This window comes from Lemur catta, chromosome 23 (assembly GCF_020740605.2).
Source record: "Lemur catta isolate mLemCat1 chromosome 23, mLemCat1.pri, whole genome shotgun sequence".
Classification (NCBI taxonomy): domain Eukaryota; kingdom Metazoa; phylum Chordata; class Mammalia; order Primates; family Lemuridae; genus Lemur; species Lemur catta.
Window position 1 is genome coordinate 19,018,523 of NC_059150.1, and position 19,559 is coordinate 19,038,081.

General features: G+C 41.4%; 1 protein-coding gene across 1 annotated transcript in view; it reads left to right on the plus strand.

Annotated features, from left to right (window-relative positions):
- The first annotated feature begins 389 nt into the window (after window positions 1-389).
- The window catches only part of LAMC2 (laminin subunit gamma 2), a 73,798-nt gene continuing 54,628 nt past the window's right edge, over window positions 390-19,559 (plus strand). The window contains exon 1 of the mRNA XM_045536097.1: window positions 390-599. Coding sequence (XP_045392053.1) covers window positions 390-599 — 210 coding nt within the window. The remainder of the gene's footprint in view (window positions 600-19,559) is intronic.

Consider the following 19,559-nt stretch of genomic DNA (forward strand, 5'->3'; position numbering starts at 1 on the left):
CCTTGCCTAGGGCGGGTGATGAGCCCTTCTGTTGGCCTCCGATGAAGTAGGTGGCGGGGGCAGGTAGAGGTGGGGCAGATCGCGGGATGTGGCGGCAGGTGTGTGTGGCAGAGCTTCTCCTCCTAGTGCTTCTGTTTTCTCAGGTCTTAGGAAATAGGCCATCAGCAGAGGGTGACATGGGGGAAGAGGTGAGGACGGTGTGAAGACAGAGGGAGAGTATGAAATAGTCTTCGAGGAGCACAGGAGAGGCAAGGGACTGGGGAGATGGGGTCTGACGGCCAGGTGGCATGAAGAACCCCCTTGAAGTTCATGAACATGGATTCAAAGGGAGGCAGTAAGTCGTCAGTATGTGCGAAGGACGATTCTACTGACTGATGAGGGGATTGACGATGGGCGAGGGGGCCGGGGTGGCAGGAGAGGGCAGGAGAAATGCAAAGTTGGCAGGTTCAGTGGATTGGAGGCCCCCGTGGGTTGAGGTATTATTGAAGTCTGAGCTTCAAAAATCAGAGAGGTGGTGTTGCAAGACTGGGTGTTTGACACTGAGGCTACGGAAGAGGCACGGCCACTCGGAATGGCACCATCTAGACGTGATCGCGGAAGTGAGTAGCTGAGGTCGGGTGTGTTGTACTAGACAGTGTATCTGGTTGAATAGTCACACTTGTCTTTCTCTTTCAATCCTGTCTCAGTTGAAGCCACTTGAGTAAATGGTTCTGAAGCTTTTTCTTTCTCTAATGAAGCCTAATGACATCTTTGTTCGCTGGCAGCCCAGAGGCCACGAATGATCCACTGTGACTCACAGAGGCCCCGGCTCTTTGCATCCTGCACACGACACATGACGGACACTTGATGAGACTCCTTGATGCAAAAGGCTGGGTCCGAGTCCGGATGAATCCTAGCATGCATACTTGGGGTTGATGAAGTAGGCGTGAGTAATTTCTGTAAGCCCAGTAGTTTAAACAGGGATGTTTGATTTACTCTAACCAAATATCAGATTACTGTATTTCCTTTTGTGGTTGCCATGTGCATTCTGCAAACGGGCATTCTTTTACATGTATCTCTCTGGGCAAAGAATTTGAAAACCACATACTCATAAAACCTTAATCAAAACCTTACTTAATTTGGCTGGATTTTTTCCCCCCTAGCAATTGAGTTAATTAAGAAGGAAAATATCTCAAGAATATAAGCTCATACCAATAATATCATTTAAAAAGAGAAGACAAAGAACGACCCAAAATTTCCAAGTAAGGTCAAAGGGTAAGAAAAAAATATAGACCTATACTATCTATATTAACTATAGTGCTAAATAAATATAATGGTTAAGAAATGAACAAGATCCAAAATCTTTCAGAAAGATGATAATAATCATGCTTCAGAAAATGTGGGTGATGCAGTGAGGATATCTAATTTGTTAAATGAAGGTGTGAATGTGCCTAATCTGGAAAGTAAAGTGCCATATTTTAGAAAAAACTGTTAGCAGGAGTTTAGTTGGCCAGAAACCAAATGCAACCCCAATATCTTCTTCTATTTAATGAAGGCAAGGCTGGGCATGGTGGCTCATGCCTGTAATCCTAGCACTCTGGGAGGCCGAGGTGAGAGGATCACTCGAGGTCAGGAGTTCAAGACCAGCCTGAGCAAGAGCGAGACCCCATCTCTACTAAAAAATAGAAAGAAATTAATCGGACAACTAAAAATATATAGAAAGAATTAGCCGGGCATGGTGGCACATGCCTGTAGTCCCAGCTAGTCGGGAGGCTGAGGCAGGAGGATCTCTTGAGCCCAGGAGTTTGAGGTTGCCGTGAGCTAGGCTGAAACACCATGGCACTCTTTTGAAGAATCTTCATCTCAATTACACTGGAGCTGTTCAAGGGCTTTTTTTCCTTCTGCTCATTTTAATGGCCCAAGATAATATTAACAGAGCAAAATGAAGGCCTGTCCTCAGGTGTGTGTGAAAGCACAGCAGAACAGGATGAGACAGGACCGGGGCCTCCACCAGCGGGGAATGCAGGTTGCTATACACTGTGCAATGGGTGGGTTTCCAAGGAGATGTGTCAGCGCCATGGAATGCTGCCACTGGGCTGTGCCCGGCCCAAGGAGGAGCGTGAGGAACACGCCGGGCACATTAGAGGTCTTTCTGTCTGGAGGTGAACTTTGCAGAAATGTACAAACATTAGTCTATTTCTCTAAGTCCATGCTTTAGAAGCAAATTAAGAATTGCTTTCAGAGAAAAAAACAATATCCTGGTAGAATGAAGACAGTGGTGGCTACAGTTTGATCTGACCGAACAGACATAGAAACCTTACAGGCTAATCCAGCAATAACCTTCCCCCATTTTCTTTCAAATGAACAGCCCCAAACATACACTTTTTAGTTTTACAAGGAATGTCTCCAAGGAAAAGTTCAAGTGGATTTTCAGCTACCCAGTAAATTGATTCTCATTATTCTAATTCTAAGACATGGCTTTTATTCTCAAATTGTTTGGGGGTGTGTGTGTGTGATTTTTAAAAGTATATGAATGCTAGATCAATCTAAATGGGTGTGTTTTAGGAGAGGCGTAGAGATAGCCTCCTTTTTGAGCGGTGGGATCTAGGCCCACAGCGAGCCCGGGAACACTGGAAGCTCATTTTCAGGGCCTGACGAGGTAACCCGTTCAAACATGCCAAGGGATGCTTTTCCATTTGGCTCACAGCAATTTATTTATATTGGTTTTGACCATCCCACTCATTTTATTTTTAATTCCTTATTCCTTTTCAGGCCTTTCCGTATAGGGTTAGCAAGGAATTACTAATTCTGGATCTGCCAATTGTGATGTTCAACTAGAATATTAAGTCAGATTTTAGAAATCTTGGTTTTGTCCTATTTCCCCCAAGCCCAGCTTAACAACATTCCAAATATCAATACCTAGTTGCAGAAAATTCCATCAATGTGAGGGAAGTTAGGTTTAGACTATTTTTCAGTGGTGTTCAGGAAAAATAAAATAATTCATTCGGGCAAAGACTAGACTAGAAAAATTACTTGAGGAGAAACGACAAATCTCCCAAACAGAAGAATTCCAGATAATTTATGTAGATGTTCTGTCCTGAAGGAGGTGGAGGGTAATTCCCATTCCTTAAGCGTAGGCAGCTCATGGTGACTTCCTTCCAGAGAACAGTATGGAAGGCGGGGAGTGACGTCACAGCAGAGAAACTGACAAACACTACCTCAGTCAGGTGCGGGAGTGATGAGCCAGGGTGATCGCATGTACTCTTGATACAGTGAAAGGAAAATGGCTGTTACCTTTGTGGTCCTTCTCCCCCAAAACCCATAACCCGTCTAATGATGAGAAAAACATCAGACAAATCCCAACCGAGATCCATTCTACAAAACTCCTGACTGCTACTCCTCAAAACTATCAGGGTCATCAAAAACATTGACATTCTAAGAAACTGTAACATCCCCGAGAAGCCCCAGGAGACATGACAGCAAATGTAATATGGTGTCCTGGATGGAATCCTGGAACGGAAAAAGGACGTTAGGCAAAAAAGTTAAAAAATCTGAATAGAGTATTAACTTTAGTTAATAATGTACCAATATTGGTTTATGAATGGTAACTAAATGTAAGATGCTAAAAACAGGGGAAACTGTGGAAGAGATGGGAATTCTCTGTATTATAGTCTCAATTTTACGTAAATCTATAGCTGTTCAAAAAATGAAATAAAATCTATTTAAGAAAAAAATTACCTTACTGAAAGATAACCTCCTCCCCGGCTCTCATGGAGTCATTCTGATGCAAAAGTCTGATGATGAGTTGGCAGTTCCGAGTAGTCGGAACCCCATATGTACGGGGTTCTTCCGTGGAAGAGAAGTCTGTTGCAATGCACCTGGCTTCCCCCTTCTGGACCCCTTCCCCTCAAAAAGATAAGAGCTAACGTAGTATATTGTGCTAAGTTTGTAGCCCATGTGTTGCCTTTTGCCTTCACAGCAACCAACACTATGAAGTAGGTGGGTACTATTATTAGCATTATTTTGTCCATAAAGAAAATGAGACCTAGAGCAGCTAAGGACCTTGCCCCAAATCACTTTGCCCGTAAGGGTGGAGCTGGGATTCAAATTCAGACCATCTGGGCCCCAGAGCTGGTGCACTTTGAACCTCTATCATTTGTGTACTTCCCTCCGCCATTCACTTTTTCTCCTCCAGGCATTCAGGGGCTCGTACTCTTCATGGGAATTATCCTTAGGATATGAATGGTCAAATTCATCATGACCCACGGTGTCAGCTGTACGTGTAGGCTCCATAGAGAAATAACGGGTGGGGGTGGGTGCTGTGGCAGGAAAAGCACCCTCTCTGCAGCGATGCCTGGCTTCTAATTACAGAGCTGGCCCAACCCTACCCTCAGATCCCCCAGGGACTTGGAGCGATCCCGAATCCCAACCTAGAGTCAATTCTAGCCCTAAACCTAATGTCATACCCATCTGAAGTCTTGGAAACAACCCAACCTTGGGGCTTTTTCAAGTGGTTTCTATAATGAGCATGAGTAAACCCGCAGGTGTGCCTAAGTGAGGATTTGGAGCTGAGCATACTTTCCCAGCCCTATATTTCAGAAAGATTGGCTCCCTTTTATTTACAAAATAAGACGGAATTGTATATACCAGTCCAAACGAAGCAAAGTAGGTTCTCTTTCATGTTTGCAAACGATGTACAGAAGACCCTAAAAGAGGTGCATAAGATTAACTTACCTGAAACAGCAACTTCTCAAACTCTGCCCTTTTCTGTACATTTCCTTAAATAGAAAGTTCATAATTTAATAAAGACCCTCAGGAAGGCTAGTCAAAGAATAGATCCATTCAGTAACTTCATAACTATAGGAGGCTAAAAACATAAAATATTCCATCATGACTTCCTGCTGGAAAAGTCAAAGCTAGTTCAGACCGTTTAGGGGGAAGACTGCACTTCCAGAACACGCTGTTTGCTGTCGAAGTTCCCTGGGAGCGTGGGATGGTGAAAATGTTTTTTTTTTTTTCCTTCTCCCTTTGGTTATCTGTGTTTCTAATGTTTCTACAATGGACACGAATTGTTTCTGTTACAATAAAAATAGACAACAAAAGTTATTTTCGAAAGAAATGTCAGATTGCTGTTTGAGCAGGAAATCACTCACCTGGAAAATCATGACGTGACCGTGACAGGAGCTGTCCTGCCTGTGACCACTTGCAAAGCAGAGCCCTGGTTTTAGGGATGTTTCTTGTAAGACTGCAGCAGCAGGACTCTGGGGAATTCCATCTGACGCTGTCGGTGGCTTGAAGATCTGGCAGCCGGTTTGGGTGGTCCAGTTCCACGGAATTAACAAGTAACTTGAAGATAATTCAGCAAAGTGACACACGGCCAAGGTTGGAACACAGCTCAATGTGAGGAACCGATACCAGTAGATCTGGAAGAGCGAAATGAGGACGTATCAATAGACTTCAAAAATACAGGCTTTCCTTCTGGCCTTAGTGTGTTCATTTCTTTTTCGGCTCTGCTTAGGAAAGAACAAGAGAAAATAAAACCTTAGGTTCACATGGGAGGAGAGCCACAATGGAGTCCAAACTTTCCTGCTTTGTGTGGCATTATCAAAGTTTCGGGATTACACACAGCTCTAAAGTGGCCCCACGTTTACCTAAGCCAGGAGTTGGTAAATTTTTTTCTGTCAAGGGCCAGATAGTAAATATTTGAGGTTTCTGGGTTTTTATGGTCTTTGTTGCAACTATTGAACTCTGCCATTTTAGCGCAAAAGTAGTCGTCATAGACAATATGCAGAGAAAGAACATGACTGTGTTTTAATAAAACTTCCCGAAAACAGCAGCAAATAGGATTTGGCCTGCAGCCATAGTTTGCTGACCTTTGGCCTAAGCCAATCTAACTATCTCGTCCCTTTTGCCAGTGATCAGGGGACCCAGTTAAACCAGTCAGCACAAATGATTTTCTGGTGATGTACAGGTTTAGAAATAGGCATATGATGGGCCCAATCAGGAAGGGAAAAGGCTTTTGTCTGCAGTTTGGGGGAGAAGGGTATGATCTCTTCTACTCACATGAGTAAGGAAGCACATAACCTTGATTGCAGCTGGTAACCTGTCCACAACTAAAGGGGAATGACCCTGCAGATGATGTGGGCTCTGGGTGATGGAAGAGAAAGATAGAATTTGTATCCTTGATGCTATCACTGGACTACAGGATAACTTAAAATTATTTCCTCCACCCAACCTCTGGATCTTCCATATGTAAGGCTACAAATGTGCTTATTGTGAAAACCACTCTGAGATGAGATTTCCGTTACTTGCAGATAGATGTATCCTAGCTGATGGGGAATTTAAAAACAAGTTTACGGCTGTCAAAGTTTGCAAACACTGAAATGAGTTAACACCTGCCGCCATGATATTTCGTTTCCATCATTAAAAGTAAATGTGAAAAATAGGAAATAAAAACAACTATGACTTTTTTTAGTTGCCTAGATTGGTGAGTGTGGGTCATCCATGGGACAGACAAGATGTCTTAGTTTGTTTTGTGCAACTATACCAGAATACCTGAGACTGGGTGATTTATGAAGAACAGAAATGTACTTCTCACAGTTCTGGAGGCTGGGAAGTCCCAGATCAAGGCGCCAGCAGGTTTGGTGTCTGGTGAGGGCTGGGTCTCCACTTGTAAGATGGCACCTTGAATGCTGTATCCTCCAGAAAGGAGGAACACACTTCCTCAAGTGGCAGAAGAGGAGAGGAGCCAAGAAAGAGAACCCACAGCCAGAAGCCCTTTTTTACAAAGGTATTAAACCACTCATGAGGGCAGATTAATGCCTAGTAACCTCTTACCGGTTTACATTTTAATACTGTTACAATGGCAATTAAATTTCAACATGAGTTTTGGAGGAGACAAACTTTCAAACCATAGCAAAAGTTGTTTTTTTGGTTTCTTTTTTTGAGACAGAGTCTTACTCTGTTGCCCAGGCTAGAATGCCATGGCGTCAGCCTCGCTCACAGCAACCTCAAACTCCTGGGCTCAAGTGATCCTCCTGCCTCAGCGTCCCAAGTAGCTGAGACTACAGGCATGTGCCACCATGCCTGGCTAATTTTTTCTATATATATTTTTAGTTTTCCAGATAATTTCTTTCTATTTTTAGTAGAGATGGGGTCTCACTTTTGCTCAGGCTGGTCTCAAACTCCTGACCTCGAGTGATCCTCCTGCCTCGGCCTCCCGGAGTGCTAGGATTACAGGTGTGAGCCACCACGCCCAGCCATAGCAGAAGGTTTGATTAAATAACCTTTAATTTGTGGAACCATGGACTATCTGGGTTGGAGGACACTTGGTCTGTGAAGAGACCAAAGAGATGGATACAAAGCAGCACTGAGGATTTGGACTTTCTCCTTGTCTCGCATTAACAGCCTTGGTCTTACCCGCAGGTCTCTTCTTAATCTTCAAGCTGCAAACATAGAAAGCATTTTTCATAAGCATCATCTCATTCTGAGGTTTACTGTTTCTTACACCATTCTTATTGTAGCTGTTTGCCATTCTTTTATACTCATTTTAGTTGTATGAATATATAGTTTTAGAATTATTTTAATAAAATAAGAGAACTTGAGTTTTAGAATTCTTTGTCCTCCAAGTAGGTCAAATCTGTATAGTTTAATTATCTTCCTAACATTCTTAGGAGGTAATTTAATAAGATATAATTTCCCTCATTATATTAATGTTCAAACTGAGATATGGAGAGGTGATTTCAGCCTTGTAAAATAAGTACAAAACATGTACCATTCACTCATTCAAAAAGATATTACTGAGGGCCTATTTAGAGGCCCTGTTTTATGCCTTGCTACTACAAGGTCCCTGCTATCGGGAAGCTCATGTTCTGTAGTGGGAGACAGATGATGAATACATGAATCTTATGATGGATGATGATGAGTAGTGAGAAGAAACACAAAGCGAAGGAAAGGAATAGAGAGTAATCGGGCAGGGTGGGAGGGGGCATCTGATCACAGCCATCCTCGGGTGGGGAAGAGCTTTGAGGTGGAGCATGTTTCCTTGTTTGACAAACAGCAGAAGGACCAAAGCGGCTGGAGCACAATGAATGAGAGAGAGACCTGCAGAGGGTGGGTTGGACAGGTGGGACATGACATACCACACACAACCTCAGAGGCCACAGAAGGACTTTGGCTTTTATTCTGAGAAAGATGAGAAAGATGGGGACCACTGGATATGTCACCGGCCTGCAGACTGTCTGACAAGCCATCTGTCCCCAGCAACACCACAGACTGTGATATTTACCCATCCTTTACTGTTCATCAAGCCCATTTATGGTCTTAGCTAACAGTTGAATAGCCATTTAGTAGAAAGATTGAAGTAACAAATTCACTCACTGTTCTCTTTCAATGCAACTTATTTTATCAGGACAAACCCTGAAACTGTACGTCATAATAATGTCTTTTCCATTGTTTCCCTTCATACCTAGAAAATGTGTTTCTATAGCACATGGCTTACCATCCTTTTCCATGGATTATGGAGTGGAGATGTGTTATTGATCAAGTGTCTACCACAATGCCTGCCTGGTCATAGCAGATAATCAAAAAAGTTAAATGAACACATAAATGAAAGAATGAGCACAGCAAAATATCTTACTGACATAAATGATTCTTTATCAAAGTATCTCAGTAAAATAAGTTTGTCAGATTTTTAAATATGAAGAATTTAGGTGAGAGTCACCAAAAAAGACAGGTTATAACCACTTCTTTCCTTTTTCTTATGTCATATTATTTTCCTTAAAAAGATGACATTTGAAACCTGTAATTGCGATGACTGTTTTTGTAGGTAAATTCCATTTGTAGATGATTACAACACCTGAGTAAGTTTTCAAAAGTGTCCTAGAAAGCAATTTTAAACACATTTTTCTGGTATATGTATTTTACAAACACTAGTCATTTCATTTCTCGCAGAATATTCTTCCAATATAGCAATGTGAATGCCTTAATTTACCATTGTGGAAACAAAAATGTGTGTGACTTTCCAAATGTTAGTCTCAAGAAGGTAAAACCAAAACTCAGAGCAGGACACTTACCCCTGAGTTCCAGGCATCTAGCTTACAGCAGCTTATTAATATAAAAGTTATATTTGCCAATAGAAATTCAGGGTCAGAAAAGTTAGGTAACATATAAGAAAAAATTTCTTGTAATAGATGACAAATTATTATGTATTTACTTTCAAAAATGATTTTTCCCATGAGAAGTGATTCTATCTACTCACTAATTTTGCAAGAACCTGAGGGTGAAATTATGGGACTGCTGACCATAAGATACAACATTTTCTTACAGGCAATCACAGAGAGGAAGGTACTTAGAGTGATGTCCATTGATGAAAAGTGTTACCAGAAGGCCTTGGACTTGTACTGTCTAATATGGTAGTCACTGGCCACAAGTGGCTAATCAAATTAAAATTTAATTTCATTAATTAAAAATTTAGCTCCTTGAGGCAGGGCACGGTGGCTCACGCCTGTAATCCTAGCCCTCTGGGAGGCCGAGGCAGGTGGATCGCTCGAGGTCAGGAGTTTGAGACCAGCCTGAGCGAGACCCCGTCTCTACTAAAAAATAGAAATAAAAATTATCTGGCCAACTAAAAAATATATATATAGAAAAAATTAGCCGGGCATGGTGGCGCATGCCTGTAGTCCCAGCTACTCAGGAGGCTGAGGCAGGAGGATCACTTGAGCCCAGGAGTTTGAGGTTGCTGTGAGCTAGGCTGACGCCACGGCACTCACTCTAGCCTGGGCAACAAAGTGAGACTCTGTCTCAAAAACAAACAAACAAACAAACAAAAAATTTAGCTCCTCAATTGCATTACACATGTAGCTAGTGGCTATGCTATTAGGAAGCACAAATATAGAACATTTCCATCTCTACAGAAATTTCCACTGGATAGTGCTGCCTGCAAGAGTATAGAAAGGTGAGTTAGGCTGATAGAATCTTCCATAAAGGTAGGCAAGCCACTTACTCTGGAAAAGGAAGCATGGTTTCTGGGAAAAGAACATCTGATCACACTAGAATGGCTCTTTGGGGGCATAAATAAGTGTAACGATAAGATAAAACGATACTAGTTTGTTTGAACATTCAAAAAAGTTACTAAACTTCCATGCCAGGAATTATTTTAAAATTTTCAGTACCCTAGAACCAGAGGTATATTTTGTTATACATGTGGAACTGCTTAGAGAGATGAATGGGCAGGTTTTTGGATGGAATAACATGTGCTAGAAAAGCTATCCCCCCAAAACTGGTATGGTAAGCAAAGTTTTCTAAAATGATTATAAATTACCTGGAACACGTAATACATGGTTTTAATCTTCCAGATGGTACCTCACTGAAGTTGGTGCTGAATATCAAATCAATGCAGAGAAAAGAAACTTTTTGGAAAAGCTCACAAGAATTGGAGTAAGCAGAAAGATGAAATGTGAAATTCAATCAAAACCGGTATTATATTTAGGAAAAAATAATTCAAATTAAAATTATTGATTGAATGATGGGATCTGAATTCTCGGCTTTATATCGAAGACAAAATCAAGAAGGCTTGAAGACTGATCCTTTGGCTCCTGTTTGCTGCTGATGGCTTTGGAGGCAGGGCCAAGGCCAGCTCGGCAGACACTTCTCTGCAAATTGGAAAATGTGCCAATGAAGGAGAGAGCAAAAAGGAGACTCTCTTGGCAGCCCAATTAGGGAAAAGTTGTCTTTCCTCTAGATGCATGCAGCCTGTGCCAGGGTGCACGGCTTGGCAAGGGAAGCTCTGTTCTGCTTTTAGTACTTTGCCAACACTGCCCTATGAACCCTCCTCTGCTAGCACCTGCTACTAGTCATCTACCTGGAGCTTCCCATCAGAAAACATTGTACAAGCTGCCAGTATACAAGCCGTGGTTTATCCAAATGTAAGAAGCATTTACAATCTGGTCTCTCTTTGTCAAGACGTGGGAAAGTTTGGAAACTTCCTAAGAAGAGCAACCAATATCATCCCCAGGACAGGCAATTAGAAGTGTCTAAAGGCCGGGCGCGGTGGCTCACACCTGTAATCCTAGCACTCTGGGAGGCCGAGGCGGGTGGATCGCTCGAGGTCAGGAGTTCAAGACCAGCCTGAGCAAGAGCGAGACCCCGTCTCTACTAAAAATAGAAAGAAATTATCTGGCCAACTAAAATATATATAGAAAAAATTAGCCGGACATGGTGGCGCATGCCTGTAGTCCCAGCTACTCGGGAGGCTGAGGCAGGAGGATCGCTTGAGCCCAGGAGTTTGAGGTTGCTGTGAGCTAGGCTGACGCCACGGCACTCACTCTAGCCCAGGCAACAAAGTGAGACTCTGTTTCAAAAAAAAAAAAAAAAAAGTGTCTAAAAATGGGATTTCTCAGCCAGAAAGGCAAAGGGCCATATAGATAAAGTTTATAAACTCATACTGGAATGGGAAAATGGATTAGCGTATCCTAAAGTACTAGAACCTGTGACAATGATGAGGTCCTTGTAAAATAACAAAAGAAAGTCTATTTTATATATCAGACCAAAAACTTCTAGAAAATATAGGTATTTAAAAGAGTTGGTTAAATTTCTGGATAAGTCCACAGTATGTTAATTAGGAGCTATCTGGATATTTTAGACTGTTTTCCTAAACATTTGAGGGTAGTGTCATGGAAGCAGCCCACTCCCAAAACATCCTCTGGTGCTTCTGTCAAATGCAGCCTGGTTCTGTGAAAGGGGACATTGGTCTGTGTCACCATGGCATCTTATATGAGATCACTCTTTCAGCTCCGTCTGTGGCCCAGAGGAAAAATCAACAGTGTGGTTGACTGGTTAGGCAAGATCTGGTTCCGAAAGGAAGCTCATTAAATTAATTTTTATTAAAATAAATTTATTTATCAAGTTAATAAGAGTGCTTCTGAAAATTCCTACAGGAAAGATTAGAACGCAGATGATATTGGGACAATTTCTTTTAAGACGAGTTTTGCGTCAGGCCTTGAAGGGTCAGATGACTTAGAATCACCCTCTTTTTTTAAAGAACAGAAAATGCAAGATTAAAAGCTAAAAACCAAATCAACTAAACAAAACCCCCAAATCTTACTCAAAAGGCGATTTTCTAACTAAAGCTCAAGTAATATATAACCAAGTGTATGTAGAATTTTTAGCAGAGGTGTAATTCATTTTATATTACTTGAGGCACATAAGATTTATTCAGTTCCATGTAAACAATTCTGCTGCTAAACCAAGTAGTCACATTCTGCTTTAGCTGAAATTTTCTAAGTTCATTCCAAGGGTTCTATTAATAGAAAACCCTGAGACAAGAAAATAATAGCAAGTACTAGTAACTTTGCTAAAGTGATGGCAATTAAGCCTGGTTTTGCTGTGTATTCATATAATAAAAAGCAGAGCATTGAAATACTTGTCCAAAGAATTCAGGCCTAAAATATATTCACCCAAAATAGCTAGAGGGTTGAGGCAAATGTGTCATTTTGGTTTAAGTTGTCTGAATCACTAAATTAATTCTCCTACTTAATCTAAATAAACATATTGAAGCTCTGAGAAATCTTTAGGTTAGTGAGGAGGGTCTCTAGATTTTTCTGTGATTATTTGTAGTTCTCTGCATAATTGCAGGGCAGTGGAAAAACTAAAGTCAGATCCAATGTGCAGGCTGCCTGCAAAAGAACCACCCAGGAATGTTTGGGGATTTCTGTGTAAGCATCCCCTAGAAAAGCTGATTTCAGGGCTATAGCTACGAAATTCTTGAGCTCTTTCAGACTCCTCGACTCTTTCTTCTGTGCCGAAAATAACTTCTAATTATTCTAAAGAGTTCAAGAATTGAGTTACTTAATAAAGTGCTCTTATATCTGGATTAAGGTATCAAAACCACCAGAAAACCACGCAGGAGCTGACTGGATGATATAAAAGGATGTTGCATAAGAACCAGAAGTCATTGGGCCTGAGGAATACCAAAAGGTAATACGGAAAGGAAATGACCTTCTAACAGCCAAACCTTGATGATTGCTTATGCTGGAGAGAGGTCACTACAGAATGTGGAATATGTTATAAGGACTAGGCATTTCATGTTTTATTTGAAGATCCAACTTCAACTTTTTTTTTTATTTGGAGAAGGGTGTGTTTATTCAGTGAGAGGTTTAATTTGTTTTTATATTGTAGTTGAATAATAACTCTAGGGAGAAGTATTGGCATGGATTTGTGAGGGAGCCTGGGTAACCTCTAAACGAGAATAATAACAACACCTGCTTCGTGGGGCGGTGGTGAAAATGAACTTCATAATTCCCGTCTGGGCTCCCAGCACTGAGCTGGGCACATGTGCAATATTCACTGCACCTCGGCTGTCAGTACTGTAATTGTCAAAATTATTAGTACACATTTAAAATACGTGCAGAGTTTCCTATCTGAAGGCAGAGGATTGGACTCTAAATGCTATATAGTTTTTCAGACTTTACAATGTAAATTACCGAAGGTGGAAAAGATTCAGATTTAAATTTAATAAATTTAGAAGGGTCTTTAGAAACATTATTTCCTGGATTCATTTCTCCTTTGCAAAGACAAGGGTGGGCTCTCTGATCCAAGGATGGCCACCTGTCATTTCTAGCTTCTCTTGTCAAGCCTGCAGGTGATACAGCTCTGACCCCAACCATTGCAATCCAGAAGAATTGTCACTGCTTTGCGTCTCTCATTCATATCTGAATATCTGTCGTTCAAGTACAAGTGTGATTGAGGAACCATGGGCAGTGTTTTATTTACTAATCAACATTTCACAGAGGAGCGAACAAACAAATTTCAGTCTAAGGGAATATAACAGCTGACACACCCTTGAAATCTACCCCATGTCCCTCTCTCACAATCTTTTGACCTGTGTTTTATTTTTTCTATGTCTATTTCGCTTTTTCTAAGCATGTGTCCCCCTTTTCCCTGCTCCTTCCTAATTTTTGTATTGTTAAACAAATCATTGGTTTGAATATTTCTGTCTTTAATAGCTACACCAAACAGGATGCAAATGAAGTTCTTCTTTGTGTTTTGATTTCCCACATAGAAAAAAGACCATCTCCCCTTAATAAATAAAGGCATTACTTCAGTTCTGGTCTGGCCTCTCTCGCTCCCTGCAGACTAGCTGTGGGCACGCCATATATATCTCTCTGCATGAAATGGAAGGTTGCTACCGCAGCCAGGGTTTTGCTTTAGAGAACATTGTTTTCTGGAGTCCAGCCAGCCTTAGAGAATTTACCCAGACGATCCAGGAAACACTGAACCATTTCCATGTATGGACATTTTCCTTTACCAATTAAGAACAAAGAGAAGTTAAAATTTTTTTTCCCCGATTGCTATATTTTACATTTAAATTTTTAATGGGAATGCTGACATAATTACAGCTCTCTGGGGAGATTTTTTAAAGGGCAGGGAATTGGGACTAACAGCCCTGTCTTTGCTGGCATGTGAACAGCCAGTGCTTCAGTGTTATCATAAGTGAGTTTGAAAGCGGGTGACATGCCAAACATTCCTTCTGAAAGTTAACTAAGGTAATGATGGAATTCAAAGCAAAAATCAACATGTTACTTGTAATTCTATTTGGGGGGTTGGGGTGGAGAGATGACCATTCTGTGAAATGATTTACACGGCACGGTACAAAGAAAAGTCCCCTAGGTAATGACTGAGCTGCAAATGCAATAACGAAGCAAGGGGACTTCCAGGGCATCAGCCTTCCTGGCCACACCCTGTGGGAATGTCCCAGCACTGTGGATGGAGAACCTCTGTATAGAACATTATCCCCGCTGACACCAGGGCTTACACTCTAGATGAATGTGACAACTTCGGGGAGGATCAGATGAAAATATAAGTGCTGACTTTCTAGAATCAAAGTCCAAGATGAGTTTGAAATTTGTGCCCCTAAGCAAACATTTCAAAAAGGTGTCTCTTACTTTTTGCAAATTGCCAAAACAGACTGGTTTCCAAAAGAGGGGTCCTCTTGCAATTCGTGGGTGGTATCTCTGCCTCGAGGCCTGAGATGGCAGCTCAGAGCTAATTAGAACCTGCAGAGATGTCAGGACTAGACTCCGAGCTATATGATTTTGTGGCTCTGTCACAGCTTACGTAGACACTGGCATGTTTCCAGTGGTGGTTTTAAGTTAGCACATTTGAATTGAAGTATCATAATTATCAAATAGGTTTGATAATGTTGAGATTTTCTTTTTTATATAAGTTTATTGAGGTTTAATTTATATGCAGTCAGATTTACTGATTTTAAATACACAATTTGATTACTTTTGGCCACAATCATATTTTAGAATACATATTTTTTCCTTTTTTTTCTTTTAGAGTCAGAATCTCACTCTGTTGCCCAGGCTGGAGTGCAGTGGTGTCATCATAGCTCACTGCAACCTCAAACTCCTGGGCTCAAGCAATCCTCCTACCTTGGCCTCTCAAATAGCTGGGCTACAGGTGTGTACCACCATACCCAGCTAATTTTTCTTATTTTTTGTAGAGATGGGATTTTTCTATGTTTCCCAGGCTGTTTTCAAACTCCTGGCCTCAAGCAATCCTCCCACCTCAGCCCCCTCAAAGTGCTGAGATTATAGCTGTGAGCCACTGCACCCAGCCAGAATATTTCTTTAATCCCCCAAAAGTACCCTCATGCCTCATTGCACTGTCCCTACCCCTGGGAACCACTGATCTGATTTTTTGTCTTGTAGTTTCACCTTTTCTAGAATTTTATATTAATGCGATCACATAGAATCTGATCTTTTGTGTCTGGCTGTTTTCACTGAGCACTATGCTTCGGGGTTCATTCATGTTGTGTATGTGCCGGTAGTTTATTCCTTTTTTGTTGCTACGTAGTATCAAGTTGACTTTTGTCTGGATTTGAAAAAATATATTTATTGGGGCCGTTCGAAAAAGCAAATAGATTTTTCTTGCTCTTTTGAAAAGCATGTGTTAATTAAAGGTAATCCTAAAAATATATTTGAATCCTTCTTACCTTTTCCCGGAAATAGAAGATCCCAACCTGCCTTAAAGTGAAGCTTTTTTTGTTTTGTTTTTTTTTTTGTTTTTTTGTTTTTTTTGAGACAGAGTGTCGCTTTGTTGCCCTGGCTAGAGTGAGTGCCGTGGCATCAGCCTAGCTCACAGCAACCTCAAACTCCTGGGCTTAAGCGATTCTACTGCCTCAGCCTCCCGAGTAGCTGGGACTACAGGCATGCGCCACCATGCCCGGCTAATTTTTTCTATATATATTTTAATTGGCCAGATAATTTCTTTCTATTTTTAGTAGAGACAGGGTCTCGCTCTTGCTCAGGCTGGTCTCGAACTCCTGACCTCAAGCGATCCTCCCGCCTCGGCCTCCCAGATTGCTAGGATTACAGGCGTGAGCCACCGCGCCCGGCCTAAAGTGAAGTTTTAAATGCAAAAATCTTGAAACATTGGGCAAGAAAATGTGTATGTGAAAGAAATTTTCAGATATGTAGCAAATTAATTAACAACTTCCAAGTTAAGGTCGGTAATCTGGATGTCAACCTGGATTTGGCCAACAGTTCCACAGAAGTTTACAATTATGATTCAATAATCAATTAGTGGAAGGGTGGAAGCGAAAAATTCCATCTTTTAGTTATTAATAATAATTATAACAAGGAAAAACTGGTGCTTAGTCCGTCATAATAATAATAATAACTGCAATAACAGTAATTATTGTTATAGCTACACCTGTGCAGTGCATAGTGTGTGCTTGGTGCTGTTCTGAGCACTAGATATTTCATTAACTCATTTAATTTTCCCTACAGCTCTACTAGGTAAGTATTCTATTATTACCCTCATTTTTTACAGATGAAGAAATTGAGGATCAGAGAAAACTAAGTAATCTGCCTTGATGAATGGTGAAGCCAAGATTTGGCCCTGGGAGTCTGGTCCAGAGCTCTGACCACTAGAGCACTCTTAACCCCAGCAATGCACTGGAGAAGAATCCCGAAGCTGGTAAAGGGGGGTTGATGTTATCCCTGAGCAAGGTAAGGGATGAAGCCAGAGCAGGGTTCTCAAGCCTGAGCCAGACGGGATTTTTAGATGTGTGGAAAAAGCCCAGAAGCCAATGCAAAGAAGTGGGAACTGAGAAAAGTTGGAGAGTGCCTGCCTGAAGGCATTTACATTTTTAAAAGTGTTTAAAATCCTGTACTATTCACATAAAAGTGGCTGCTGGTTGGTCTAGTGCCCAGAAACCTGTTGTCCATTGGTTGAGCCTGGTCCAGGTGCTCTCTGGGGGTTTTTTCGGAGCGAACATCTTAGAAAACTCAGAAATATTTGTTCAGAGTCCTCTGTGACTTGGGTTTGTCAACATATGCCAATAGTCTACAATCTGGCTGAGTTGTAATAAATAACCTTTGAATGCCTGTTGGATTCATTTAGTATTGTGAATTTGTCTTTTTTTATGATGCTTTTTAATCTGACCTAACAAAGAATTTAGGGATCGTAGAACCAGATTGCCTGCTTTTGGATCATGATGTGGCTACTGTCTGAAGCAGCACAAGGTCAGATATAACCAGATCCATGTATATTTGTGTCTTTCTACAAGATCAGACTGTTATTGGTGCTTATTTATTCATAAAAGCCAAGCGCTACATGGAGTTCCCAAGGAGGCGATGCTCCTTAGCACCACCCGTTCACTCGGTAGTCATAGCCACCGGCACACAGGCTCAAGCCAATCCACGAGTCAGTTAATATTGTAAATAATATATAGTATTATATACTGTACTATTCTATAGTATACTTAATACATAAATTATAGATTAAAATTTTCACATCAGAGTAACATTTAACATCAAGAGAAAAGGGGAGGGATGGAAAACCAGTCCAAAGAGTGAAATGGACAAGGAGAGTGTCATGGGCTGATCCAGACAGTTGTCAACGTCTTGCAAGGAAAAGTCCTTGGTTTGGACAGAGCCTGCAAGGGGCAAATGCTGGGTGCTGATGACAAGTGACAGTAGGATGGTCTCCAGTAAGATGGCGTTGTTAAACTGGTGAAATCCTGCTCTTCTTAATGTCTTTGAGTCCTCTGGTTGGGACTGATAGTAAAGGGTGTGTCTGGTTACACCCTTGTCTGGTTGGGTGTAGTCCCTACTGATTAGGTAAACATCTGGTCCCTTGACATGATGCCTGTTAAAATGCAAGATGGAGTCTTTCTGTAAGATAGAGTTACTTAAGTCAAGGGTGCTCTGTACAGCCACTTACTAGCAGTGTAACTTTGAGCATGTTACTTGACCTTTTTCAAGCCTGCATTTTCTCATCTGCAGAAGGGGGAAATTAATAGTATGCCTAATTCATAGGGTTGTCTTGAAGATTAAAAGGTTAATACATTATAAGGGCTTTACAACAGAGATCGACAAATAGTATTACATATGTGCTCACTATTATTATAATATTATCACTGCCCAAAAGTGATAGAAAATGAAAATATCTGTTCCAACTTTTGAGGTATGATAAACTATAGCTATCTGCACTCAAATGAAGTTTACATCCAAGACTTTATTTTGTTCTTATTCCCATTCCTGCAGGACTGTGGTGAACTGCACACACGGATGGGACTCAGGGACGGGATCTCAGCCTCCACAAGGCACCAACTACTGGGAGGGAAAATTCTAAATTTAAAAACCTGGTCTCTGTGAACTGAAAGGTTAGCAGTGACTGGGTACTCTGAGTTTTGAGGGAGAAGAGTATTTATGCTATTTGTTTGAACCCTGGGCAGAGTAGAAGAGAATCAAGCTTGGCATGAGGAAGTGGGAGTTTCCTTTCTCTTCCTCATTGTTTGTTGTTGGGTATTTTAGAGGAGGTGTTAGCTAGGTTGCAGCGATCTGTCCTGCCCCTGCGGTTCCTGGGCACTGCATTCCGATTCCAGTTCTTCCTAACCCCGGGTTCATGCTCCTGGTTCTGTACAAAGCCATTCCTGGCCATCCCAGTCAGCCCACACTGGTCTCCATGACATGCATAAAGTTCTTACAGCCTGTGACATTACATATGTTTTACATTGTTTGTTAGTTATCTTTTGTTGCTATCATCCATAGAACAATCTAGAGAACATTCATTCATTTAGTCAAACAGCTCTTTGTTGGGGACCTTTGTGGATCTTGGTAACTGGGAAGAAGGAGTGGTTGTTTGGGACAGATTGTGTATATGTAAACCTCTGGTAATTTTTTAAAATCTCTTAGCAGGAAACAAAGTCTTCTTGACCGCCACCTCTCTGAATTATTGCCACCAGCCTCCTTAGGGGTAGGGACACTATAGGTTACACCAAGATCTGCAGTTTTCTAGATATTACTCACTTCCCCTAGCACAGTGGATGATAACAGTTGGCGTCAATGAGCATTTGCCAGTGGGCCCATAGAGAATGGCGTGAGAAGTAGGCTCCAAGATACAAAAAGCACGGATTCTGGATCCTCTTCCTTATTCAATTCAACCCAACATTTACTGACCACCAGCTGCAAGCTAGAAGCTGTGCTAGTTGTTAGGAATACAAAGTGACACCGGGTCTTCATACGGAGGCTGGGCCACCAACAGGTAACTTAATGAGTTGCTAGTCCAGG